The 26,217-nt window shown below is 36.2% G+C and overlaps 1 protein-coding gene across 9 annotated transcripts in view; it reads left to right on the forward strand.

Moving 5' to 3' along the window:
• The window catches only part of CLIP1 (CAP-Gly domain containing linker protein 1), an 80,349-nt gene that overhangs the window by 34,649 nt on the left and 19,483 nt on the right, over window positions 1-26,217 (forward strand). For 3 of the 9 annotated variants that reach the window (XM_062589643.1, XM_062589640.1, XM_062589642.1), the window contains exons 6-19: window positions 1,896-2,093; window positions 2,485-2,588; window positions 4,700-4,760; window positions 5,930-5,962; window positions 10,166-10,270; window positions 13,802-14,746; window positions 16,035-16,151; window positions 17,176-17,233; window positions 17,471-17,554; window positions 18,628-18,784; window positions 19,258-19,423; window positions 19,509-19,724; window positions 20,772-23,057; window positions 24,292-24,429. In XM_062589643.1, coding sequence (XP_062445627.1) covers window positions 1,896-2,093; window positions 2,485-2,588; window positions 4,700-4,760; window positions 5,930-5,962; window positions 10,166-10,270; window positions 13,802-14,746; window positions 16,035-16,151; window positions 17,176-17,233; window positions 17,471-17,554; window positions 18,628-18,784; window positions 19,258-19,423; window positions 19,509-19,724; window positions 20,772-23,057; window positions 24,292-24,429 — 4,668 coding nt within the window. The remainder of the gene's footprint in view (window positions 1-1,895; window positions 2,094-2,484; window positions 2,589-4,699; window positions 4,761-5,929; window positions 5,963-10,165; window positions 10,271-13,801; window positions 14,747-16,034; window positions 16,152-17,175; window positions 17,234-17,470; window positions 17,555-18,627; window positions 18,785-19,257; window positions 19,424-19,508; window positions 19,725-20,771; window positions 23,058-24,291; window positions 24,430-26,217) is intronic. The other 6 variants (XM_062589647.1, XM_062589645.1, XM_062589644.1 and 3 more) reach the window with 6 other exon arrangements.

Genomic DNA, 26,217 nt, shown 5'->3' on the forward strand with positions numbered 1-26,217 from the left:
CGGTGCATGGTTTTAGTACTGCTTCAGAGTAAGTAAATGCCTTCTTGCAGCAGAGTTCATGGGGCTGGCAGACTCTATGAAGCACTAGTATAGTATGATACTCTCAGCAATAAGACCGCATAGTTTTACACTGTAAATGTCTGCAACATATTTGCTTATTTTGCCTTTGTGTTATGTCCCAGGGCATTTGGATGTTTTGAGCCATAAAATATAGTGTTTCTGTGATCCATTATTTCTGAAATTAAAATTTTAGCTTCCTTCCTGCTCTGTTTTAGACAACATGAGTCTTTGGTTCCTATTCAAGTAAAAGAATTGTGAGAATAATTTTGACACTTTCTTTCTTCAAAAGTTAACCTACTGAAGAAACAGGATGTCCTGAAATCAAATTTTGACACGGCAGATTTTTATTGCTCTGATTTCTTTTGGATTTCTTTTGAAATCAGAAGTAAAGCCAAGCTGCATTAGAGAAGCTAGACCTGTTAAAAAATAATAGTTGTGCTTGAGGTAGTTTCTCGCATGTTCTGGAAATTGAGAAGGTAAGAAACAACTAATCTAAATATCAGTGAAAGCTTCATTATATTAGAAGGTAAACTTATTCTGTCTCATACCTTTTGAGTCATTTGATAAAATATTTCTAATGGATTATAGACTTGCCATTCAAGGCTTTGAGTAGGCACATTAGAAATACTGATTCTGTAGGAGTCATAGTGAAAAGGGGTGTTTTTGTGATGACAGGAAAACTATGTCCATGTCATGCTCTATGGTCAGTGTTACTGGGTGTTGGCATTCCCTGCTGTGTATGGCAACTACTCTTCAATGTTTCAATCTCTGAAAAGATCATAGAAGAAGCATCTTGGGCAATACAATTGGATGGAGCTAAAGGTTAATGTAACAAAAGAACAAGTCTTTGCATATGAGTTTTTGTCTTAAATAAGATTTTAAATGAGATGTTGTTCAATTCAGATTTCTGAGCCGCTAAGGTCAGTTTTTATAAACTGTATCAGTTTTTTTTAGTTCAGTTCTTGTTCACTTTTATGATGTAATTTCAGTTTATTCACTTTCCCTTCTAGCTCAAAAAGTCTTGAGGAAGTAGAAGACAGGGCCATGCTGAATTTTCACTGACACTGGTTCCATTCAGTGGAGCAGAGATCATGCAAGGTCAAGAAAAACCTTAAGGTTCATTTTAGCTATAGTTTTCCAGATTCATTCATTTATATCTATACTCTTAAATTTAATCCTTCAGAAGTTTTTTCTGGAATTAATCTAATTTTAAGTGTTACGTGTTTTAATCGTATAACAGTTGTACTACTACAAAATGTTTTAGGATTACATTAGCTGTAAGGCTGGCTTTTTAAGGCAAGGTAAGCACCTTTGATCCTGAACGTTTTCTTCCCAGAGTAGAGGCACAAAATGCCATTTGGACTTCCAAAAGCTTTTCCAGAGCTTTGGGAATGTTATACCGTTGCTGGTGACCTAAGATTATGACTTTGTAAATAGAGGGAGGATGATGTTCTTAACTTCTATAAGGATACCTTTATATCTTGCACAAAAAGGTGCTTAGAAACCTAACAAGTTAGCCTTCATGTGAATCTACAGCACCCACCTTAAACTGAGGCCAGACTTTTGTTTTCACTTGGATGCTTCTGTCTCCTACATACCACTTGCTGATTACCCTGAAACAATCTTACTGTCCAGGTATGTTCATCGTTAACTTCTAGAAAATGATATAATTTAAATATAAAAGCCTGAAAATATTTTTCTTTTATTAAAAATGTAAAGGAGAGGGTACAGTAGGTTACAGAAATCATTTGCGTTACTAACTGAGTGTAGAATCTGGAGGCATCCCTGGCTTTCACCTGACACAGAACGATTTTTAACGTGTTTACTTTCTAAAGTTGACAGAAACGTCTTCCCGGTACGCAAGAAAAATTTCTGGTACTACAGCCCTGCAGGAGGCACTGAAGGAGAAGCAGCAACACATTGAGCAGCTCCTGGCTGAAAGGGACTTGGAGAGGGCAGAAGTTGCTAAAGCAACCAGTCACGTAGGGGAAATAGAGCAGGAATTAGCACTTGTTCGAGATGGACATGATCGGGTAAGAGTGGTGTTGCTTTTCTTGAAATAGAAGCTATAAAACAATGGACTTATTTCCCAAAATTGTGTTGCCTTATTGAAAAGGTTTGAGAGTAAGAAATGGTGTTCTGAAACTGAAATAGTCCATATCTATGAGCTACTCCTCGTAGAGGCTTTGGTTTGATAAGATAGCAATTCTATTTCATTTAGCTAATTTTGATTGAACTTCTCTACATCTCAGTAAGTGATAGTTTTCTACTATATGCAGATCTGAATATGGTAATATTCCTGTCCACTGGACTACAACTTCACCAAATCATGATTACTGAGATACAGCTATATAACTTGAATTGAATGTATGTGTTGTCTAACTTACCTGCTTACCATATTTTGTTCTTGTTACTGCCAATTAGCACGTACTGGAGATGGAAGCAAAAATGGACCAGCTACGAGCTATGGTGGAGGCTGCTGATAGGGAGAAAGTGGAGCTTCTCAATCAGCTTGAGGAAGAGAAAAGGTGACCCTAAAATGTCTTCATTTGAATCCCTCTGTTAAGAATAAAACTTTTATTAAAATGAAGAGAAAATTAGTATTTTGAGATCTCTTGTGACTGAATGTCCCCTTTTAGACTTGACAGATGGCACTGCTCAAGAAACAGTCCAGGTGGAGACTGATTAGAGACTGCAACTATTGTTTATAGCTGAATTTTATGCAATGCAATGCATTCCTTTTAGTATTGCCCTCTATTGCCAAGGGTTTTGTTCCTATTTTTATCAAGTTCACAGGTTGTGCTCTAAGTTCTTGAAACACTCATCTCCCACTTCAAAGTGAAGGTTTTGATAATTACATTTCCTAAGAGTGCTAGAATAGAAATTTACACCTTACATCTCTTGTGAATTATTTATTGCCATCAGTCGCATGCTTCTAGGCAGGGTCTGTCTCTTACAGGAAAAAAAAAAAACAAATCCTTTAATGCGTTTTCTAGTTGCCATTTTTAACAGTTTGAGGAAAGGAACTGAGATTAACAAATAGATATGTACAGATAGGTGAGGAAATAATCTGACAAAGTAATTGTCTTAATGGATTTGGAATGCTTTTAAAAAGCAGATGTCTATTTGGGAAGCAGTTGTCAGTCTGCACTGTAGGCTTATGTGCTTCCCTGAAATCAGGAAGGTGTTCGCCTCTCTGAAAGTTCTCCTTAAAATTTGAAATTCTAGGTGAGGAGATGCAATGTTAAGCCTTGGGCAATTCCTTTGCAATTTGTGTGCTCCCTTTTTGTGGGGCCCACTAACTAAATTTTCAGAACAGTAGATGTTAGGTCTAGAATTATTGTGTATATTCTATGAAATAATGGAATGCTTAAAAATAAATGGGAAAAAAAAAAAAAAAAAAAAAAAAAAAAAAAAAAAAAAAACAGCACCTGCGTTTGCCTGGCCATGAACCTATTTTCACTGAATGCCAGGTCAGTGGGGGTCTGCTTTACTGCAGTCCTCTGGCCTTGAGCTCACCTTCAGTGTGTTGCTAGGCAGTGTAACGGTGTCACTGCGTATGCCTGCTACCCATTAACCCAAGTGACATTTTACAGCTAGGGGAATATTTCATAGCTTCAGCAGTGTAGTATTTCTCCTTCCTCATAACCACTCTAGGATGACTTATTGTAAAAGATCTGTCATGTATTCAGTACTGTCTCAGCAGTAACTTGAAGTCAAATAATCTTTAATCCTCTGTTTCCCAAAGTGTGGGGATGAGGACCACTTGCAGTATTATGATGAGACAAATTTATTTTCCTTTATCTTTTAGACATCCATCACTTGTAATTCCCTTTGATACACTGACCTTGTTGCAGTCATCTCTACTTCTATCAGCCCAAGCCCAGACAAGAGCAGTGTGTGTAACTGCCGAGAAAGAGGGCATGCCACTCTCCTCCTTTTGCCACATCTTACTGTGCTGAAAGGAACAAAGGGAAAAGGAGAAAATCTGGCTCTTAACAACCTTCTTTGCTGAGGCATACCAGAGGCAGAGGAGGGAAGGAAAATCAATTATTTTATATCAGTTATTAGCTTCTCACTTCTAGCTGGTCATTCTAAAACTCCTGGAGGGGCAAGGCAAGCTGTATATGTGTTCTTGCATACGTCCCCATTCTGCATCTTGGCATTCATTCTGACAGCTAACACATATTTGTCTCTGCAGGAACTTTGATGCAAGTTGACCAGAACAGTACCAGAATGTTCCTAGGTTTTTTTTTCTGTATTTTCTAACTTTCTGCCCGTTTCTTTGCTGAATGGTAGAATACACCAAATATTAGATCAAGCTGTTCGTTTAGGTCACTGCTTTCGAGGACACACAAAACAGTGAAGGAAGGAGAGAAATGATGATTTAAGGTTTTCTTCTACTCATGAGAAAACTCATCAGAAAACACAACCAAATACTTTCTTTACAGAGCTGCAGAAAGAATGATGCCTGTCTTAGTGGTTTATTTTGTGCAAGAGATTTCTCCTTTCTTAATGCTTCAGGCAGTTTGTTGAAATAATCAGAACGATGTCACTGTAGTTCTAATTTCCACTGAAAAGTGAGCTTAAAAACATTTGCTTTCAAAGGTGTCTGAATTTTAATTAATTATCCCTACAGGAAAGTTGAAGACCTTCAGTTCCGAGTAGAAGAAGAATCCATTACCAAAGGAGACCTAGAGGTAAAATATCTCCAGCTTGGTAAACAACACATTTAATAGGACATTGAAATGCAATCTGTTCAGATTAACTGTACACTTCTCTGGAAGAAAGAGGCAGGAATGATTAATAGATGCAATAGAAATGATGAATAGATGCAATACTGGTTCAGAAGTATGCAAAACACATGAAAGCAATTCACAGTTCTGCAGTCCTCCAGTTAACTAACCAGGAGTGCACCTTTAATTCAGTTACACCCTTTAGCAAGGGTTCTACCGTGGAATGACTGTGGTTTTTTAGAGTAATTAATTTGATTCATAGTAAAAATCTACTTTTTGCTATTTTGTTTTGTTTTGTATTATATCTTACTAATGTTTCTGAAATTGCTTAAAAGTAATCAAACACAAAAAATCATTTTGAAAATATAAGACTGGCAATTAATTATTTGTGTCTTTGAAGTGAATGTTGAACACTAGTCCCATTTGTCTTGGATTAATTTTTTTGAATAATCTCTGTGTTTTCCCTAGGGAAAACTGATTAACAAAGTGCTTTGTCATGAGTTAAATTTTACACAAAATCTAAACAGAAATTAGTGTTTGCAATTTATTTTTATCTTCCTACTGTTTGTCTAGCTATAATGTTGGACTAAAATGCAATATGCTATTATAGAGATTAGAAAATGCATTTAATGAAGAATTACTCTTGACTCTTTGAACGTTGCCAGTTTTCATACCAAATTTAAAGCTAAAAAGTAGGATACTTTTTAGTTGTTCTTTTCTGTTTTTATTGAATCTGAAAAAAATCCTAGAGCTTTTGCACAGCATAGGATACAAATTTAACTGACTTGTGAACCCTTAATGACTGGAAGTGCTAGCCTTATAAGAATGATTCATTTCATATAACATTTCTTTTATTTTAGTCTTCCATTCATTTAAAAATACCTATCTAGACTCTTCATAGAATGCTCCTTCTATTGTTTAGTCTTGCAAGTTTTAGTTCTTTATTTTTTTTGTTAAATTAGTCAATAGTTATGCAAACCATCTTAAAGACTCTGGTTTGTCAAGCTGCATAATTTAAGAGTTCAAACTGAGTTCGATATAATGAAATGTGTCCTGTTGTTTGTGTTGGAATGATAGTACTAAGTATGCAGGTGAAATATTTTTGTTTTTGTTTTTTTTAATTTTACTGATAGCAAAAGAGGCAGATTTCGGAAGATCCAGAAAATGTAAGAGGGCACTTAAATGTGCAGAGACATCCCATGTTAACAGATTGTGTACAGAAAATGCTTATACTTATTCACTAACTGCATAATCTGTTATTGAAACATTGACTCTATCTAGTATTTGTGTGCATGTTGCTTTCAGAGCAATTACAACATTTATCAAAAACAATGTGTGTAATGACTAAACGTTGTAATCTCCATTAACTGAAGAGAGGACAAATGTATCATCATAAGGATTCTTTAGTGTCAAAAACTTTGCAACTAATTGAAGGGTATAGGAACTTATAGAAAATGACTTTATCGAAGTCTTTTGTTTAAATGTAGGATTTTAGTTTGCTTTCCTCCCAAAATCCTGCATGCTTTCCTATGAGCTCCCACTGCTGTTCAAAAGATGCAATTTGCAGTTAGCTGATTAATTTTTCTGAATTAAAAGAAATAATAATAAAAATTAGAATGTTCCCCACATCTCCTTATTTTTTTCTTTTTTTTTCTGTTTTGCCACGAAATGCTAAGTGGAGAGAGAATTTTTTAAAAGCCTTAAGAGTTAGTGGGCCAAACTGTCTTGTTTTTTACTATATCTTAAGGTAGCTTCTCTCTGAATTATGTAGGAAAAATATATGTTACTGGTTAATAGGAATTACTTTACAAGAAATTAAAACAGCCCTGTCGTTTCCGTACTTCAGAATAAGTAGAATTCAAAAGCCCTCTCTTTTTGATTGGATTCAGGAAAATTTTTCACAAGCTGCCTCCCCTGCTGCATCCCCAGCCAAGATAGGAAATTCTCAAGACTAAAACTGGTTTCCTGCTGTGCATTCTTAGGTGTTCCTTTTGCGAAGCTACTTCAGCGATCTGGGTCTCCTCTATTCTTCCAAATCAGGCTCACGGTGTGTTAGAAGTAAATCTGCATGTGCCCTTCCTTTCTCTTGTTTTGTGCACTCCTTGTTTAATCCTATCTCTACTCCTGATTTTCCTATTCTATTTTTTCCGTAAATGGACATCTTCACTCTCTAAAGAAGAGAAGTGGGTGATCACTTGGGTTCAAAACTAATGTTTCATAATCTCTGTCACGTTCTGTGATTATCTCAGCATGAAGGGACTGAAGGTCTTTTCGCCCTTATCCTAGAACTGATTATCAGCATTTGTGGCTTCAGCACAGTTTCACAGATTGACCTATAGATGAAGATCTTAAACTGTACATTTATTTTGAAGTGAAAGAGTAGCTAGAATACACAAATGCTGAAAGTGGTTGATGACTGCTCTCTGATGTTTGGATTGAATGGAATCCTTTAGGCGTCCTTCCAATGTAAGACTTGTCCCATTTCCCTATCACTCTTCACCTAACTGTGATGTTTTAGAGAAAGGGAAGCTGCTTCCCTGTTGTTTTTCCATTTTTCTTTTCTGTTGAAATTTACAATCAAATTCTCTTCTTCATCTTTTTATTACTCTACTCTCATTGATTTATTGTGCTCTGGATTTCCTCAGAGAAGAGCTTATCTTTTAGACATTTCTCTTTAGATGATCAGGAAGGAAGGTTGAGTGATTCAGGATTTTGTGGTGAATTTACATCATGGGAATGGGAGCCTGTCCCTTAGAAATCAGACTTATTAAAAGGATAATTGCCCCATCTCCTTTGACCAGATCATAATCTCTGAAGGTTTTCTTTTAGCTTCTATTTCCATTTTGGTAGAATTTGTTTTTATTTGCAGTGCATAGGAGATGGGATTGTAAGATACCAGTAATTAGTGCTGATATTTCTATTTTTTTTTTTTTGCATTATTAAGGCAGTATCTGTAAAATTAAAGATCAATAGTGTTTTGTAGTTTATGTAGTATAGAAAATCTTAAGATAGGATATTTTGCAAAGTGATAGAAGAATTCTGTGAGTGTCAGGTTTTGGGTTTGTTGGGTTTTAATAGATCCTTTTTAGAAAATGCAGTGAGGAAGGTATGACTATTCAAAAATCCTAAGAACGCTTTTATGATTTAGAATCTTTGGTGGACTGGAAGTAATACTAACCAGTCCGAGAGAGGGGACTGAATTATACCTACTTTTTAAAAAAACCACTAATGTTTAAAAATTTTATTTCCATCAGAGTATTTAGTGCAGTTGTCAAAGGCTGCTTGAGGTATAAAATATAATAGCCCAAGTTCTGATAGTCCCCCACCAATATGCTCTGAAGGTCTTTCACGGATAGAGAAACATCTGCCATGGATTTCAAAAATTGAATCAACCTAAGAAGCAAGTTTTAATGATTATGGATTTTAGATCTAATAACGGCATAGTGAAAACAGCCAGCTGTTTCAGCAAAAGTGATATTAGTTAAAAAAACAAAAAACAACAAAAAAAGCACCTCTGGAACAGTACCAGATGTCTGCATGCTTTTCTGGGAAAGAAGATAACTTGATGCCATCAGAATGGAATACTGTAATTGGAGAAAAACAAGCCTGAAGCAAAACAGGAGACTCATCCTCATCTCACTTGCACTGCAGAGACTATGTAAGATCTTTTAACTGCTTTGGCTGATTTGTAGGCAGTCCTAATCAACTCGTCACTCATTATAAATAACAGTTCTGCAGGGACTTCAAACTATCGTATTACAAAGACCAGAGAAGCAGCAGTGTCCTGCTGGCTGTGCACACACTGCTACACTGTGAGCTTGGCAGCTTTGTGGCTCTGGTATCATTCATGCATCTTCCATCCTTTTGGATTCTTTCAATCTAGTGCTCAGTGGGTAGCTTTTCAGGTTGCAGGACTCTCTCCTATTAAGAATAATTCATTGGGTTCTGAGCTTTTCTAACATTTTACTTTGTTCTGTGGTAAAGTAATGGCTATAGGTAAACTGTTGAAGAACTTCCATCAAGAGAGATGCATGCAACTTCTTGGGCTAAAAAACACGTTTCAGCCTAACCAGCCAGAACTTCATTCTCTTTCTGGAGATCTCTTATTCTTGATGTGGGTAAGCCCTGAAAAGCTACCCTTTCTGGAAAACACATTGTGAAACAACAATAAGACTTCCATAATCCTTTTAATTTGTATGATTACTTTTAAATTGCATTGACCTGTTCAGATTGATAGAGTATTCAGATCTTTGCATTTTATAAATAAGTGTGGGACCTAGTTCTTAACACTCTATATTCCCTTTTCTTTTCTTCTCTTTTCTCTTCTTGTCTTTTTCTTCTGATTTTCTTTTCCCTCCGCAGAGGTGCTAGTCAGATTTGAACTAACTGCTAGACTTTTCCTCCATCTCTCAAACTTCAAGCTGTCTTGCAGGCCTCTGGGAGTATCTGGGAGCCTGGATATCAAGCTTGCTGATACTCTGCATTCTTGCTCAAAATTCTACCCCCTTTTTATTTTAAGCAAAAGACAGAAGGTATCTGGTTACTTAGTTTTGTGTGCTTCCTACTTCTCCTTAGGAAAACAATGCCTCTTAGAATTGCAAAGATCTTAAAATTTACTTCCACACTTTGTTCAATGTACTTAGACTTCAGTAATTATAGAGCAACCAGACTGATTCACTTGTTTACCTGCCTTTGGAGAATCTCACTTGTTGCTTTCTTCCATTCTGGAGGAGGAAGGGGAACAGTTAGGAGGGATCTGCAGTTCTAGGTAATCAGGTTCTTTATTTCTGTTCAGATAATTCGTATCCCAAAGACAACTGAACCTTGATGTTCCCAGGGTGTGGCCAAAGGTTTTTTATGGCTGAGACTTGAGGTACAACTGCTATTGTAAAAAACTGGTTGTGAGTCATCACATGAGCTTCGATGGTGAATTTTCATCCCTAGTTCATAATTAAATCATTTAAAAATACAAGCCCATTTTATAGAGGAAAAAAAGCATTAATGGGATGACAAGAAAAGGGACAAATCATCCTTTTAGAACAGATGTATATATTTTTTTTCCATAACTATTCTAATTTGTGCTGAAAACTTCGTGTACTGATAAATAACTTCTACTTGGCTGCATGAAACTTTTTTGTTCATATTTCTTGTTTGTGGAATTTTATTTTTTTCCTGTCAGTCAATTTACATTTCAGTCCATCTTTCTCATCCATCCATAGCATTTCCCTGTTCATTTTATCCACTGCATCTTCTCTGCTCATCATTGGTAGAAGATTCTGGCAGCACGGCCTGCATGTGGCTACCTCCTCTTGTGCTGGCATGTGATGGTGGCACCGTTGTGTTCTCTTCCTTTCCCTTTTTACTAACAGACGCAGACCAAACTGGAGCATGCCCGCATTAAGGAGCTTGAACAGAGCCTGCTCTTTGAAAAGACCAAAGCTGACAAACTCCAGAGGGAGTTAGAAGACACTAGGGTAATGGTTTTCACTATTTAAATAACAAGACTCGTTTGTGTTTTGGAGGATTTCTGATGACACTGTCTGCTGGGTATAAAACATGCCAAAGAACTCCTTGCTTCTGCAGTGATCAGTGCATGCTATCAATGTAGCTGAAACACTTCCAAAATTAGCATGTATCTTGAGCTTCAGTAGAATGTGTCTGTGTGTATGTATATGTATATGGATTTCTTCAGAAGAATTCAGGTAAGATGACTTCAAAATGCAAAAGTAACACTTGACTACAGGTGAAAAGTAGCAAATGGGACTGTGAGGTGATGTAAAGGAGTTCACAGCAAGGTTTAGAAGTAGCAAGGTTCATTATATCAGGAAGAAGAATGATCCACATCTTTATGCAGATATCTTTGTTTTTAACACAACTTTAGTGTTTCAGGGCTGTGTTTGGTTTCTGAGCTCTTAAGAAGTGGCTGTATTACTTGCTTTGCTGAACCGTGGTTTCCCGTGACTTTCTAGTTCTTGTTTTTGCCACTCATGACATGATCTTTTCAAGGGGATCCCAGTACCATTAGTAATACAGCAGCCTTGGCAAAAAATTACAAGAGATTTTGTCCAAAGACAGAGGTTCAGCAGATGCTCATTTCTAAGAGTTTTAGCACCTTTCTAGAGATTGATAAAGATTGTTCTTGCTAGAAAGGTGCTAGCTGTTCAGCTTTATTTGAAACAAAGCCCATGGGACTGATTTGGTTGACTTTAGTGTTTCAACATTTGCAAGTCTTTCAGCAAAGACCAATGTGCTGTAATAATGTATTATGTATCTGTTTCTTTGAAGATCCAAGAAGAATGAAAAAAACAAAAACGTTTAAGATTGTAGGTAATATCTGAAGTACTGTTGCTTAATCCTCTTAACTTACTCTTAGTGGCTTCTGTGAAGTTCATTCAGAACAGGCTTCTCTTTATAACCTTGACCCATTAGTCAGCTGTCAGCTGACTAGCTGGTGTATCATCACTTGTTTTTTCCCTTGTAAGAATTCTCTAGAGAGTTAATTTTGGCTTGGGGTGTCTTACTAGACAGGTCCTTGCTGTTGCTCCTAAAATCAAAGTACTGCAGTACTTTCTTAGCTGTATGAAACTAGAAAAAAGGGTCAAAAAAGGGCATCCTGGTTCATGCTTGTCCTGTATATTGAAGATGATGAAACAAAACAGTAAAAGAATAGTAAAAGATGCTTTCTTTTAACATCTTTTACAGCTGTGTTACATTTGAAATACAATATTGAAATGCTTGTATTATGTGGTAAGGAAATTTCATTTACTTACAGTCCCACAGCTGAGGGCCTATTTTGGGGAATTCTAATGCTATTATGGAGTCTCTGATTTTGGGAGAAGAGAATGATTGTTAATTGTGCAAATAAGAGAGCTTTGTTCTGCATAAGCAAATTACTCAGACAAATGTGGGTCATACTGTTGACATCCAGCCAAACTATTTAGATGGGAGGAAAGAACTTTCAGCTCTAGGAAAACGTTTTGAGCTCTAGTTTGAATTTACTAATAATCATATATGCTGAATGTACCATTTTCTTGGTATTTCTGGACATCTTGACAGGATCAACTAAATGATTGTAATAATTTTTTGGGTTATATTGTACCACAAACTAGTAACTGCATTTCCTTCTGTCAGGTCCCAGTTATGTAAAGGGAATTTAGGTTGTAGCTAATGGAAGGTGATTGTTTGTAGGTGCTCTTTGTCCTAAATTCTTCATGCGTAAGCATGCATCCCTGTTACCTTAAGATGCCGTTGTTGATTGTTCCTGGTATATGGAATCTGATAACCAGAGTCAGGAAGCATCCAATAATAGATAATATAATAGATAACTAATTCTGCAGCCTTCAAGCTTGAATGTCAGAATGTTTACTGAAAACCTGTAAATCTGCTTCTAGAGACAACGAATCTCACAAGTTTTTAACGTGAAGCAATGCAATGGAAATGTACCACACAAAAATTAGTGGTTTATTTTATAATGTAAATCTCTTAAGATCACTTGATATAGTGAAGCTATGAATGTTATTCTGCCTTTTTCTCAAATTGACAACTCTTTTGCATTACAAGGTGCAAATTTCCTCTAGTTACTATATCATTTCTTTGTTTTAGAAGAAAAGAGTTAATGTTATCTTTTCCAAACAAAGCAGAAAGTTGTCACAAATTTTTAAGACTTATAAAGCACAGGATTCAGCTGAAATAAATGCTATAATTCTCTGCTTGTGAATCAGTTTTTTTTCTGAAGGATCATAAAATGTTTTACCATTTTCCCTTTTTTCCAAAGTACACATTCCTTTGAGAGAGGGTAAGAGTTTTGTACGCTTACCTCGTTTCTATTGTAGCTATTGTCAGCTAACACTTGGTAGTTATACAGCCAATAGTATTATACTCAGTTACTTACATATTTGTGCAAAATATTGCTTGTTTTGTTACTGCACAACAACGATGAAATTATCCACTGCTCACTCTAGATAAGACTTCCTACATTTTCTTGTCTATTCCAGCTACTTAATTAGGGAGCTGAAGAATGTTAGCTCTTTTGGGCTACATCAGGGAAAAACTTTGAATATGTATCATAGTACACCCAGTTGATGGCCTTCTTGAAAACAAATATATATTCACACCAACATGCAAGTAGCAGTTTTTGCAGGTAGAGTAGGGATGAATACTGTAAAACCAAGAAAGTACTCTATAAGAAATACATTTTAAAGAGCAATTGCAGGTAAGTAATATCTTTTTCAGGATGTTGATAAAATAAGGAGGCTGAAACAGTGACTTTCTAATAAGAAACAATTGTGGCATCTTCATATAGTTTTTTGTACCATAAATTTCTTTAACAGTTGGTGAAAATCTTTGATAATGAGGACTCTTTTACAGAGACAACAGTGGAGCAGCTATAGAAGGATTTTCGCAGAGTTTGTGGGCTGAAAATGCACTTGCATTTTCTCAGGCAGTCTCATAGCTAACATGAGATGAATTTGGTAGCAATTATTTCAACAAATGAAAATCTGAAGTTCTCCTTTCTTTTTTTTTTTTTTTTTTCAGTCTGCGTTAAAATGCTTCTGAGAAGCATTTTATTGAACATTGGCAATATACATAAGTGTAAGCTTTTGCTTAACAAGTCATTATTTCTAAATAACTTCAGAAAAGCTATTTAAATAAATTCCATCCTTAAAGAGAATATAATATGCATGTAATACAACGATATTGACTCTTACTTTTTTTTTTTTTTTTTTTTTTTTGCTGTTTCACTGTCTTCCAAGTAAAGGCAGTATTTGCTTTTACTTTTGATTAGGTTTGATTTGGTTTTGATTAGGTTTGATTAGCATTTCCATAGAAAAAAGAGTTGATAGTGAAACTTAAAGGTATTATAATCCAAAAAGTTGGTAAAAATACATTAATGAGGTTTGTCTGCAATAATTGGTGATTTCTTTTCACTGAGCTCATAGTGTCTTGATGTATTAAATCTATATATTATAATTCTTTCTTTTTTTTCAAAATGCTGTTAATCGTAGGTGGCCACAGTATCGGAAAAATCTCGCATCATGGAACTAGAAAGAGATCTAGCATTGCGTGTGAAGGAAGTAGCTGAGCTTCGAGGGAGATTAGAGTCTAGTAAACACATTGATGATGTGGACACTTCTCTTTCATTGTTACAAGAAATAAGTTCCTTGCAGGAAAAAATGGCAGAAGTTAGTAAGGAACATCAGAATGAGATGAATTCAATGAAAGAGAAGTTTGGAATTAGTGAAGAAGCTCTACAGAAGGAGATCAAATCACTTTCAGCTTCAAATGAGAGAATGGCAAAAGAAAATGAGTCCTTGAAAACCAAGCTTGATCATGCCAACAAGGAAAATTCAGATGTAATAGAGCTATGGAAATCAAAGCTGGAGTCTGCGATTGCCTCGCATCAGCAAGCAATGGAAGAACTAAAAGTTTCTTTCAGCAAAGGTGTAGGGGCTCAGACTGCAGAATTTGCAGAGTTAAAGACTCAGATTGAGAAAATTAAATTAGACTATGAAAATGAAATGTCCAATTTAAAACTGAAGCAGGAAAATGAAAAATCTCATCATTTAAAGGAGATTGAAGCACTGAAAACCAAGCTGTTAGCAGTCACAGAGGAGAAAGAGCAAAACCTGGAAAACCTGAAGACCAAACTGGAAACTGTGGAAGAGCAACATCTGGTAGAAATGGAAGACACTTTAAACAAATTACAGGAAGCTGAAATAAAGGTAAAGGAGCTAGAGGTACTGCAAGCCAAGTGCAATGAACAAACCAAGGTTATTGATAGTCTTACATCACAGATCAAAGCTGCTGAAGAAAAGCTTTTGGACCTTGCTGCACTTGAAAAAGCCAGTTCTGAAGGTAAATTGGAAATCCAGAAACTTAGCAAGCAGCTTGAGGCAGCTGAGAAACAGATACAGCATTTAGAGACTGAAAAGGTTGATGGAAGTAGCAAGGTTTGTATCAACATCCATTTTTTCGTTTTACTTTGTTTTTATTTTACATTTGCACTGTTTTACTCTACTATAGCAAACTCATCACAGAGAAAATATGTAGTTTTATTAGATGTGTATCTTAGTACCATCTGAGAAGGTTTAGAGAAAGTGTTAAGTGGGTCAGACCTCCATAAAGCTAGTGTTCTTGCACAGTCCACACCACTTGGCACCAAAAAAAAATTTTTGTTTCTGTACTTTTTTTTTTCTTTCTTTAACTGCAGGCTTATGTGTGCCTGTGCTGAAAGCTTTTTTTATTGGTGTAGTGGGGAGAAAAATCCAGACATTTTAATACACAATTTTTTAACTTTTGGTGGTAGAGATACACAGATAAAGTGACATAGGGATCAATAGGGAGATTCTTCCTCTGATGATAGTCTTAGCTAGAGAAGTGACGTACTGATAAAATCAGTACCTTCACTTCCTGTCCTCTTAGCAAACAGGGTGGTGAATGAGGCAAGAGAATACTTCAAAGAAAAAGAACCTGATGGAACTTTCTTAAAGATGTCTGGGTACAGTGGTGAAGCCATGGAACCTTTTCACAGCATTTTTGAAATGCTAACTGCAATGTAATGTATCTTACCGTGCTTTTTCTTGTTTTCAGATGATATGTCTCTTTGAATTGAATAGTATGGCATTCAGCACCCAGAAGTTGTTCTACCACTGCAGCTAGAAATAAAAGTGCTAAGATTTCATTTTTGCACCTTCCCCCCTCCCACTCCCAACTTCTGTGCATGACCTGACAAGCTAGATCTCTAATTGTAAAACTAGTGGGAAAGTAACCAGAAATAGCTTTCTTAAACTGTTCACAGATGGTGCCAAAATACTAGATTTCCCTGGATCTTTGGCTCAATTTTTAGAGGTTGCAATGGATTTGTGCACCACCTCTGAGTGTGGTACAGAGAAAAAATACATCCCCTGTGGCTGTGTGGTCAGAATAGCCAGCTGAAGCATAAATGCTAAATATATCAGTTAAAACTAAGTATTTCCACTATAATTCCAAAATAATAATTAAAATTCAGTTATTTCAAACATATCCCAGAAGGAATTAATACTGTGATGTAGTAACCAATGGAGATCAACTTCATTCAATTGACACCATGTTTTTTTCTTCAGTTTTTTGTTGTTTTTATTTTTCATCTTACTGTAGTTTTAACATTGTAGTTATTTCCTTCAGATTCAACTTTTAATTTCCCTATTTTTTCATTCATGTTTATAATTTTATTTTACTCCATTTAATCATCTTTGTTAGGTTAGTAATCTGGCCAAAGAACTGCAGGGCAAAGATCAAAAGCTTCTAGACCTTGAGAAAAACTTGAGTGCAGTAAATCAAGTTAAAGATTCTTTGGAAAAGGAGCTTCACATTTTGGTGAGTAATGCTTAAAAATTTTTGACTTTATCCTTTGGATTTTCCTTTTTATGGTAAGAGTATAATTGAAATCTGAGGACCAGTTCTGACTTCTAAACTGAACAAAGCCTTTCGAAAGTACTTCTATTCAAGAAAGGAATTCAAAGTCTCACTACTAATAGGATCCAGTCACAGAATGAGAAGAGCATTGCACTTACCTTCTCAGTTATCAGGTGTGTTGCCCAAATAGAACTAATCCATTATGGATTTCAGATAAAACATTAAACCAGATCAAAAGCAGCATGCAGTCTAAAATTAGACTACTTGTGAAAGAACATGAAGCCCTTTAGGATTATATGTGTTACATGAATTAAGGCTTGCTGTAGACATGAGTTGCAAATTGGTTTTGAAGACAGACATTTTCACCTGATTTCTCCCTTTGCAAATTTAATTGTTTATAATTGTAGTTGGGTAGAGTTATTCTGCAAAACTACACCAGAGTTAGAAACAAAGACATACTACTTAAGTTTTAGTGTCCTTGTCGTAACGTCTTTTCCATGGCCATAGTAACTACTTGAAGTTGATTGAAGAGTCTCACTTATCTTCCTCAATATCCTACCTTTTCTTCACAGTCTAGCATCTCTTCCTGCTGGTAGAGCTGGAAAACACTGGTATGAGATTGATCACAGGGCTGCAGATGTCCACTACAGCCTTTGAGCAGCATGGATAGCTTCTTAAATTGAGAGGCCCAGAAACCATGTCTTCCACACTGGACTCTGGCTGCAATTGTGTTGCTATGCTAGCTGATGGAGAAGTTATTTTGAAAGTTGAGAGACTTGCTTCCAAACAAGACGAGAAAATTTTAAAAGCTTGCTTTCTGTTGCTGAATGTATCAATGCTAAACTATAATTCGAAACCTTCAAATCCATTTATGATAGGAGTGAAGATTGATCTATTTGGTACATGAAGAGTACTTAATATGAATTCAGTAGTTCAATTATACTGTCATTACCAAGGCTTACCTTAGGTTTTTATCCATTTTCAGAAAGAGAAGTTTGCTAATGCAGCTGATGAAGCAGAAAATGTTCAAAAAACTATGCAAGGTATGTCTCCTGCTAAAGTAAACAAAGACCTAAAAAAGTGCAGAAAAGAAATACTGCAAAATAATTTTTTTTTTTCACATGCTTTCAGATTTACACGTGGCAAAACAGCAGTATTTGTTTCAGCAATTAGAAATAGGATTACTTGCAACCTCTCTTCCTGATAGTAATATGCCTTGCCAAAGAATGGTTTGAATCTATGTAATTACTAACTTTGTCTTCAAAATTTTACTTTTATAGAAACAATTAAAAAACTAAGCCAAAAAGAAGAGCAGTTTGCACTCATGTCTTCAGAACTGGAACAGCTGAAGTCTAATTTGACAGGTAAGGAAGTATAAAATGGAATATTTTGAAATATGCATCAGCTTTGTGCTTTCACATGGCCGCCTACTCAGCTCACCATGTTGAAGTATGTAATGCTTTCACAAATGCATACGTTTTACTTTAAAGCCTTGTTTGTAGGCAGAAAGTGACTCTTGTGGCACCATGTACAGTGACACGGCAAGATGACCATGATGTTAAGGAAACAGTGCAGTAAGGCGGTTTATTTCCTGACTACATGTTTTCTGGATAAATAGTTAAATTCTTGCTTTAATATTGCAACAAAATCATGCTGTGATAAGGGCCCAGTGCTAGGAAAAGGCTTGGGACTGGATTGAAACATTTAGAGTTTAAGATGGTTTAATTCACAGAAGTGTTGTACATAAATAGTGATTGATTTTGAAGGACAGTTAAAGGATTCTAAACTAATTGGGTTGTCAACTTCTTCCTATCTCATAGGAGGGAGGCTTGCTTTATCACAGTAGTCACTGGTCAATTTAAGACCAATTTGGAAAGAAATTAAGAATGATTATGCACCCTGTAAGCAAGCTTCTCAAGGTATAATTCAGACTCAAGGAGTCATCCCAAGGAATGTTCTTGCCCTTGGTGACTGTGCCTGCCTTGAATGTGTATGAAGATGATTTTCACTCTAATTTCACTTGACTTACATTGTCTGTTTTCCACTGCTCTGCTAAATAATTGTTCTGTTGTTCTGCCTGCAAAACGCATGTGCCTCTCACTGCATTGCTCGATTACGTGACGTGACATTACTTGCTTGATTGCTCTGACATGGGTAGAACTCATACCAGCTTCTCATGGTCTACGATCTAAAGCTAAGTGAATCATTTCTGAAAGACAGGATTCTTGACTGGTTGCTTTTCTAGTGTTTCCTAAAGGTTCTTCACCTTTCCTACAGCTCACAGTACAAAGTCCAAAACTGTGATTTTCAATTTTAGAGACTGAATTTGCAAGGCTTTTAGCATCAAGATTACATTCTTTACGATCCTTTATGGTCATCTAGATATTTTGTGCATGCTGTTTTTCTTAAATTTACTACTAACATTTGTCTTATTCAGTTATGGAGAAGAAATTGAAAGAGAGAGAAGAAAGAGAACAACAACTGATTGAAGCTAAAGTCAAACTTGAAAATGATATTGCAGAGATCATGAAGTCTTCAGGAGATAGCTCTACCCAGCTTACAAAAATGAATGATGAGCTACGCTTAAAAGAAAGGTATGCCACTATTGTCAGAACACTTTAACATTTTTTACTCCTGTACTCCCTTGTTCTCGTTTTATCTTTTTGTAAATAGCAGAACAAGATGCTCCTGAGTGTTACATGGATATGACAAGGGAACTTCCATCAAACTAAGTTCATTAAAATAGTCTCCTCAAAGTGATTTGAAGAGAGACTCGCTTTTAGAATTCTAAAATTCTTACGTAATGCTTTTATTTTATTTTACTGTCCAGAGTAAACGAAAATTTTAGTAATCTGGACTGCTTCATGATTTTGCTTCCTAAGTATTTGATCATCTGATCAGTTGGTTTAATTTGGATATGGAAAAGTCTTGGTTCTCTTCCTTGACTTGCAAGGAGAATTTGTTTTGTTTGAAATAAAAACTATCTGTAGAATAGTTCTTTAGCTTTACAAAAACCTGGACTGTGAAGACAGGGTAACTATAGCAGCACTGTTCTTTCACTTTTTAGGCATCTGGAACAAATACAGCTTGAGCTTACAAAAGCAAATGAAAAGACTGTTGAGCTTCAGGAAAATGTGGAGCAGACAAAACAGAGAGCTGAACAGAGTCAGCAAGAAACTCTCAAGATTCATCAAGCAGAAGTGAAAAAAATGCAGGATCAACTAATGGACCTGGTAAGCAGAACTTCAAAATAGCTATGTGAAGAATATTGTAACGCTACATCTCTAACTGTATTCCAATTGTTTTATGTTCTGTCAGGAGAAGCAAATTGAAACTAGCCAAAATCAGTATAAGGATCTTCAGGCAAAGTATGAAAAAGAAACTTCTGAGATGATCACTAAACATGAGGCAGATATCAAAGGACTTGAGAAGAACTTGTTGGATGCAGAAGAGACACTGAAAATCGCACAACAGAAAAATAATGAATTGGAAACACAGGCTGAGGAGCTGAAGAAACAAGCAGAACAGGCCAAAGTATGTATATTTTATCACTCTGCAAATAATTTGAAGTTTAATTCTTTCTGTTTCAGTGAATGACTCTTTTTTGCCTGACTTCGTCCTTTTATAGTAAGTTCTTTGCAGAGTTTCTTTTGTGAACTTTTCCATCGTAGATTAACAGTGATTGGGAAAGTCAAACATATACCACTAGCTGGTTCTGCCTTCTCCATATTGCGCTAAAGTATTCATGAAATATGTTTTTTTTTGAAGTTAACACTTTATGTTCAGAGGTACCTGATTCTGTACAATCGGTGGGAGCTATATTTCATTCTTGATGTTTAAATGCAGGAATTATGAATAAAGTATGTAAAGAAATATTCATTTAGAGCTGTTACACACCTGAAAATTTGCTCTTTAATAAGATCCCATATTATGTGCAACTACTCTGTATGTAGCTTGACTTGAATTTTTCATTTTTTTCCCTGTTTCTTTGACTTTGCTGCTTGCTTTCATCCTTCGTTGGTTATTTGCTATAATTTATCTTTATATGCTTTAGCAAAATCTTTAGTGTATAAATTGACACACAGGTTAATTTTAAATACGTTTCTGATATGTTTTCAATTGAACATTTTATGACTATATCTTGGACAGACTCTTGGGGAGAACTAGCTATACAGGGTGACTCTGAGAACTGGAAGTCAGTATCTTATTAACTCCCTGCTATTAATTCACTCAGATTCTGATGAAATCATTTTTTGGCTCTTCTTTCTGAATGACTTTGAGAAGTTCATTGATAGTAGTTTTATAAACAAGCTGAAGTCTTGTATAGAGGAGCATCAAGGGTGATCTTTTTTCATTTAAACCCTGAAAAGTTTTCTTGCAGATGATTGGTGTTTTGTAATGAAATCTTATTGGTGGCAATCAGCAGGTTAGATTGCAAAGGGACTGTGTGTCAGCATATACGCTTTTTTTTAAAAAAAAGAAAACTTAAGATTTAATAGCTCTGTTTGCCCTTAATTCACATTTCTCATTTGTCTGCTTGACTTCATTTTTGTTTTCCCTTCTCCCCAACTTTTTCTGTAGTCCTTAACCTCTGTGTTAGCATCAGCCAGAAAAGAAATTGAACTAATGTCAGACAAGATGAGGGGTTTGATATCAGAAAGAGAGACTCTGGCACAGGAGGGGAATTCTTTAAAATTAGAGAAAGATTCATTGTTATCAAAACTTTTAGAGTTGGAATCCAGGATTATGTTTTTGCAACAAGATCAAGAAAAGCTTTGGACAATAAATGAAGAACTTAATTCAGAAAATAAGAAAATATCAAAGGAAAAGGAAGAAGCTGAGGCAAAAAGCCAGCAGAAAAGCACAGAAAAGATGGCACTAATTTCCGAGAAAGGCAAATTACTCTCTGAAATAGAGGCAGCACAAAAACATCTTCTGAAGATAACTCGAGAAAATGATGTTCTCCGGTCTGCAGAGTCAACCTTGCTCCAACAGTTGGAAGAACTTCAGGCCAGCAAAGATGCCTTGGATATGGCATGCCAGAAGCAGACCAGGGAACAGAAAGAACTGGAGGATTATCAGAAGAAACTTCTAGCAGAGAATGATGCACTTGTTAAAGACAAAGATAATGTCATTCAGAAGCTGAAAAGTTCTTACGAGGACCTGGCCAGAGATCAAAGAGAGCTGCTGCAAGAGTTGTCAGTTCTGAATACAGAGAGAGATTCAGCACTAGGTAAATATTTGGATCTTGAAACTACACATATAGCCTTAAAAAATGAAACAGACCATCTGTTGCAAACAAGCCAGAGTCTGCAGTCTGAGAAGGAAGAGCTCCTTAAAGGCAAAGAAGAGCTGCAGGTGAGCTTAGCCTCTACTGTTAGTGAAAACCAGGCTTTAAATGTGAGAATAGAAGAGCTGCAAACAGAACTAGAGGCTGAACATAAAGAACTTAAAAAGGTGCTAAAAGATAATATGGAGTTGAAGGCTTCCCTTGATAGCCTCTCTCAGCTTCTTGAGGAAATTAAGGCCTCAAGGGAGGAGTCTGACTCTGAACGTATTCAGTTACTTGAAGAGAAGGAGGCTCTTTCTTCATCAGAACGAAGGCTTTTGGCTGGAAGGGAGGAACTTTTAAATGAAAATAAGGCAATTACTGAAAAACTTGCTAAGGCCACAGCAGATGCTGCGCTTACTGAGAGAGTCCTTACTGAGAAAATCAATGAACTGAGCTTAGAAAAGGAATCTGTTTTTTGTAAGTCATTGCAATTTGAAAAACAGAATGAAACTCTTTTGCAAGAGAAGAACGAATTGGAGAGCAAATACTTGGCACTTCTTGATGCAAGTGAGTCTTCTGCAAATGCAATTTCTGATATGAAGAGAAAACACGAGCTGGATGTCTCAGCCAGGAGAGTTCTGGTCCAAGAGAATACCAAGCTCCAAGACTCCATTCAAGCCCTCAAGGAAGAACTAGACAGGAAGACACTAGAAAATCAAGAGCTAATAGCTTGTAAATGTGACCTTGCAGATCTCTTGAAAGAGACTCAGGATACCAAAAGAACATTAGAAAATGAACTGTCTGCCATATCACACGCCAAGCAAGTTCTGTCATCTTCATTCAAGACCTGTTCCTCTGATAGGGAAATGCTGAGTAGAGAGAGGACTGAACTGCAAGAAAAGTGTCAGAAGTTAAATGGAGAGGTTGAGATTATGAAAGAAAACTTAGCTATAGAAAAGGAAGCTAGGAAGCTGGACAAGGAATCCTTTTTGTTAGAACGTATGGAACTTCAAAACACCACCAGCTTCTTAGAGAAGGAAATAGAAGAGCTGAAAGAGAAAAATAAAGAATTACTGACTGAGAAAGAACTTTTGGTTCAGGAGAAAGAAAAATCCAAATCTAAACTGGAGGAAATAGTCAAAGAAAAGGAGATTCTCAGTGCAGAGACTAAGCAACTTGCTTCCAATATTGAACAACTGAAGACTGACTTTGCTTCTTTGTCTAAATCAAAAGCAGAGCTCCAGGACTTGCACAGCTGTCTCTCCAAGATCCTGGAAGACCTTAGAGACAGCCACGAGGTGACAGAGAAGGAGAGGATAAAGTTGCTCCAGGAAAATGAGAGCCTGCTTGCTGAACAGAAGTGTCTGCTCGCCATTAAAGAAGAAATACTAAAAGAGAAGGAGAAATTCTCCAAGGACTATTATAAACTGCATGAAGAAGTAGCACTTTTAGCACAAACTAATAGTGACCTCTCAGGCAAACTACTGGCCTTTCAGGACAAAAACCAGATGCTGCTGGAGGAGATGAACAGTATGACTTTGAAACTAAAAGAAATTGAGACTCTTCAGGCCCAAACAGTAACGCAAAAATCTGAGGTATTGAAACACATTGTTAAACAATCAAGTATGGTTATACTAACACTGAGCACTAACTCAATGGTTTCCTGTCTGCACCCCATTGCACAATCAGCACTTCATCTCAGGGTAAACAGACTGGAATTATCTTCCATCTCAGTATATGACCTTGTTTATTTCAAATTGTAGAAGAGTCTGAAAGATCCTTTAACAGCTACAGTATTCTTTTAAATAGTGTCGAAATATATGAGCCTATGTTGTCGCTGAATGTTGCAAGAAAACAAAGTAAACTGTGAATAAAAGGAAGTTTTCTGACTCTTGTAGGAGGAACTGAGGAGCAGCTTCTGAAGAAGTACTTTGTGGCTTAATAGCTAGTGTAGGAATAGATATGGCTTTAGATTAGACCTTTGTGCAATTTTATGTTAAATTGGAAGAAGAAAGACTATAAATCTGAGCTAAATTTGAGCTACTCAAAAAATATGAAGCAATGTATTGCTCCTGTAAATGCAATTGGCTAAAAAGTGTTGCAGGAGAACCACTAAAAATTATAAGACTTTCAGACTGCTTAAGACTGGCATCTCTGGTGTTCTTTTTATTCACAGAAGTGTTCTGTATTCACCACCAACAAATTCTGAAATGGAATTTTGAATTTTGGTTTGTGTAGCTTGAAACTCGTGAAATCACACTATAAATTGGATTTTAGATACTCTATAGAAATGCATTTTGCCTTCCTAGATATTTTAATATGCTGAAAATATTTTGTTTCATGAGGGTAAATTGTAATGAAAAGGACTGCAATAATGTGACATTTGGCTTTACTTTCTACTTAAATTTTTTTTCAAATAATTTTCAACAGCATTTTATAATTCCACATTTTCTGAAAATACAGTGCAGTCTGTTGGAAGTGAATATCTCTTGAACTACTACTATTGTAAGATATTTTGAAATCTAAGAGTAATCACAGTGTTTATAATTAGAAATCCAGGAACTAAAAAAGAAGTGAGCTTCTCAGTCGTGACGGGAGCATGGGGTTATGACTGAATTTTTGCATGGAATTAGACCTTCTAATGTCCACTTATTTTGTACTTTATGCAGCTTCAGAATGCAAGTATTCTCAATTCTATTTGTGAAAATAAAGTTCTTGTTTAAATGGAAAACAGATAGCAAACAGTGGAATTCTGCATAAAGTATTGTGGTTAGTCTTTTTCTTTTGGAGGAGCTGTTCGTAATACTTCTTTTTTCCGCTTATATTTAGGCTTCTAAAATGGCAGAAGATGCTTTTCAGATGGTGGAGCAGGTGACCAAAGAGAAGGATGCCCTTCACAAAGAAAAGACTGAAACTTTGGCCTCTTTGGAAAGCTCTAGGCAGACAAATGAGAAGCTGCAGAATGAAGTAATCACATATTTAAATGTTTTTATATTACAAGTTTTACCTACCTTCTAAACAACTTCGATCTTTCCTACAATGTCTTTGCAAGCTATGTGAAATCTGTATTATAGACTTTGGTTGTTTTCTGGTATGAAACAATGCAACAAAGTTCTTACAGCAAAGTTCTCATAGCAAGAAATAGTACAGTAACAGCTCATTAGTTTAAGTAAATCTTGGCAAATTTGGCAAGATGAGTCTGGGTTGTACATGCAAACAGGCAAGAGCATGACAATTTGTCAGGTAATACAGGATCTTCTGTGTGTCTTTGTTTATTCCTGTAGAATTTAATCATATTGAGCTACACACACTTTGACTTGTATAAAAATGAAATTGAAGTTGTACGTGAGATGGGATTTTTTTTTTTTTTGAGGGTGCATGACTTAAGGAAAAACTAAATTGCAAATTTAGCTCTTCGCTAGGCAATCCAGAACCCTTCGAAAGACCGACAGCAGCATAGGAACAAGTATTGTATTAAAGGGAATGGAAGAAAGTAAACCATTGGGATTAGGCAAGGGTGGACTCTGTCAGTTTTCCACAACAAAACTCAGTCTGACTGGCTTGTGAAATCCTACTAGATGAGTGTGTATTTGTGGAAGATCTGTGTACTTTATATAGTCATATGAACAGTGAGCTTTTGTAGTTCCCGTGCAGTTTCAAATATTCTACAGTATATAAAGTCATGTCCTTTAAATTCTGATGCAGTAAGTATCTTAGATTTAATAGGGGTTCTGTGTGTTCCAGTAGTTTGTGCAGATCCCAGATTTAGGAGCCATAGATTCAAATTCTGTCTTCATCAGTTTTTTGTATATCTTTGGCTAAGTTGCTAATGTGTGACCACCCTGTGCTTCAATTCCTTGGTTATAAAGATGGTGTACAACTTACACTCCAATAAAAAGTGCTGCAGAATTCTAAGTAATAATACCCCTACTCCACAAAAGTTATCACTCTAGTTCTAGCCTATAATGATTTCCTTACTGTGTATCTCATAACCTTGACGCATGTGTAGTGTTTTAATTTCTCCTTTGAAATTTATTTTTTCACTCTTTTCTATTCATCAGAATTGTGCTTTGACGAGGTAAGAGTTCCTCTGAGCTGGGTACTACACAAATGCAAACATGGGCATGACTGTCCCCAAACGTACATTAACTCTGCCTCAGGGACCAATTCTTTGGTCCATCCCCTGCCACCACTTTATGATACTTCAGGATTTGAGGGTAAAAAGTGTCCATGCTGGTCTCTTTCCCACTCCTCTGGCCTAGAGTATGTGGTCTAACATTTCACTGGTAGCTTTTCTGCAGATCCTAAGCACTCTGTGACCTCTTTCTGATGGCTCTTTAATCTTTTGCAGCCCCTGTTGTAATGGGTAGTGAACAGCTGGGCTAGCATAAATGCCACAGTTTGTGCTGAAACACTAGTGATTTCCAAGGAGAGCTGATGGTTCGAGAATTAAAAGTGATGACGTTAATAATAGTATCAGTCCACTTTCTGGATTAAAAAAAACAAAAAACCAAAAAACAAGGTCCTGTAAATGAGAATAGCTAAAGATAATCTGTTATGTAAGATAATGTGTCACTGAATGTGAGCAAATGAGATTCACAAGCTCACAGTACACGTTAGATGCAAGCACAGTAGACAGAAATTATACAACAATTTGTCCCATGCAACAAGATGTCCCCAAGGAATGGTTTTCCTGTTGTTACAAGCGCAACATTCGGGCTACTGTTTCTCGGAAGTTCAGGTATAGTAAGGCAG

The sequence above is a fragment of the Rhea pennata genome, chromosome 17, assembly GCF_028389875.1.
Source record: "Rhea pennata isolate bPtePen1 chromosome 17, bPtePen1.pri, whole genome shotgun sequence".
NCBI classification, from domain to species: domain Eukaryota; kingdom Metazoa; phylum Chordata; class Aves; order Rheiformes; family Rheidae; genus Rhea; species Rhea pennata.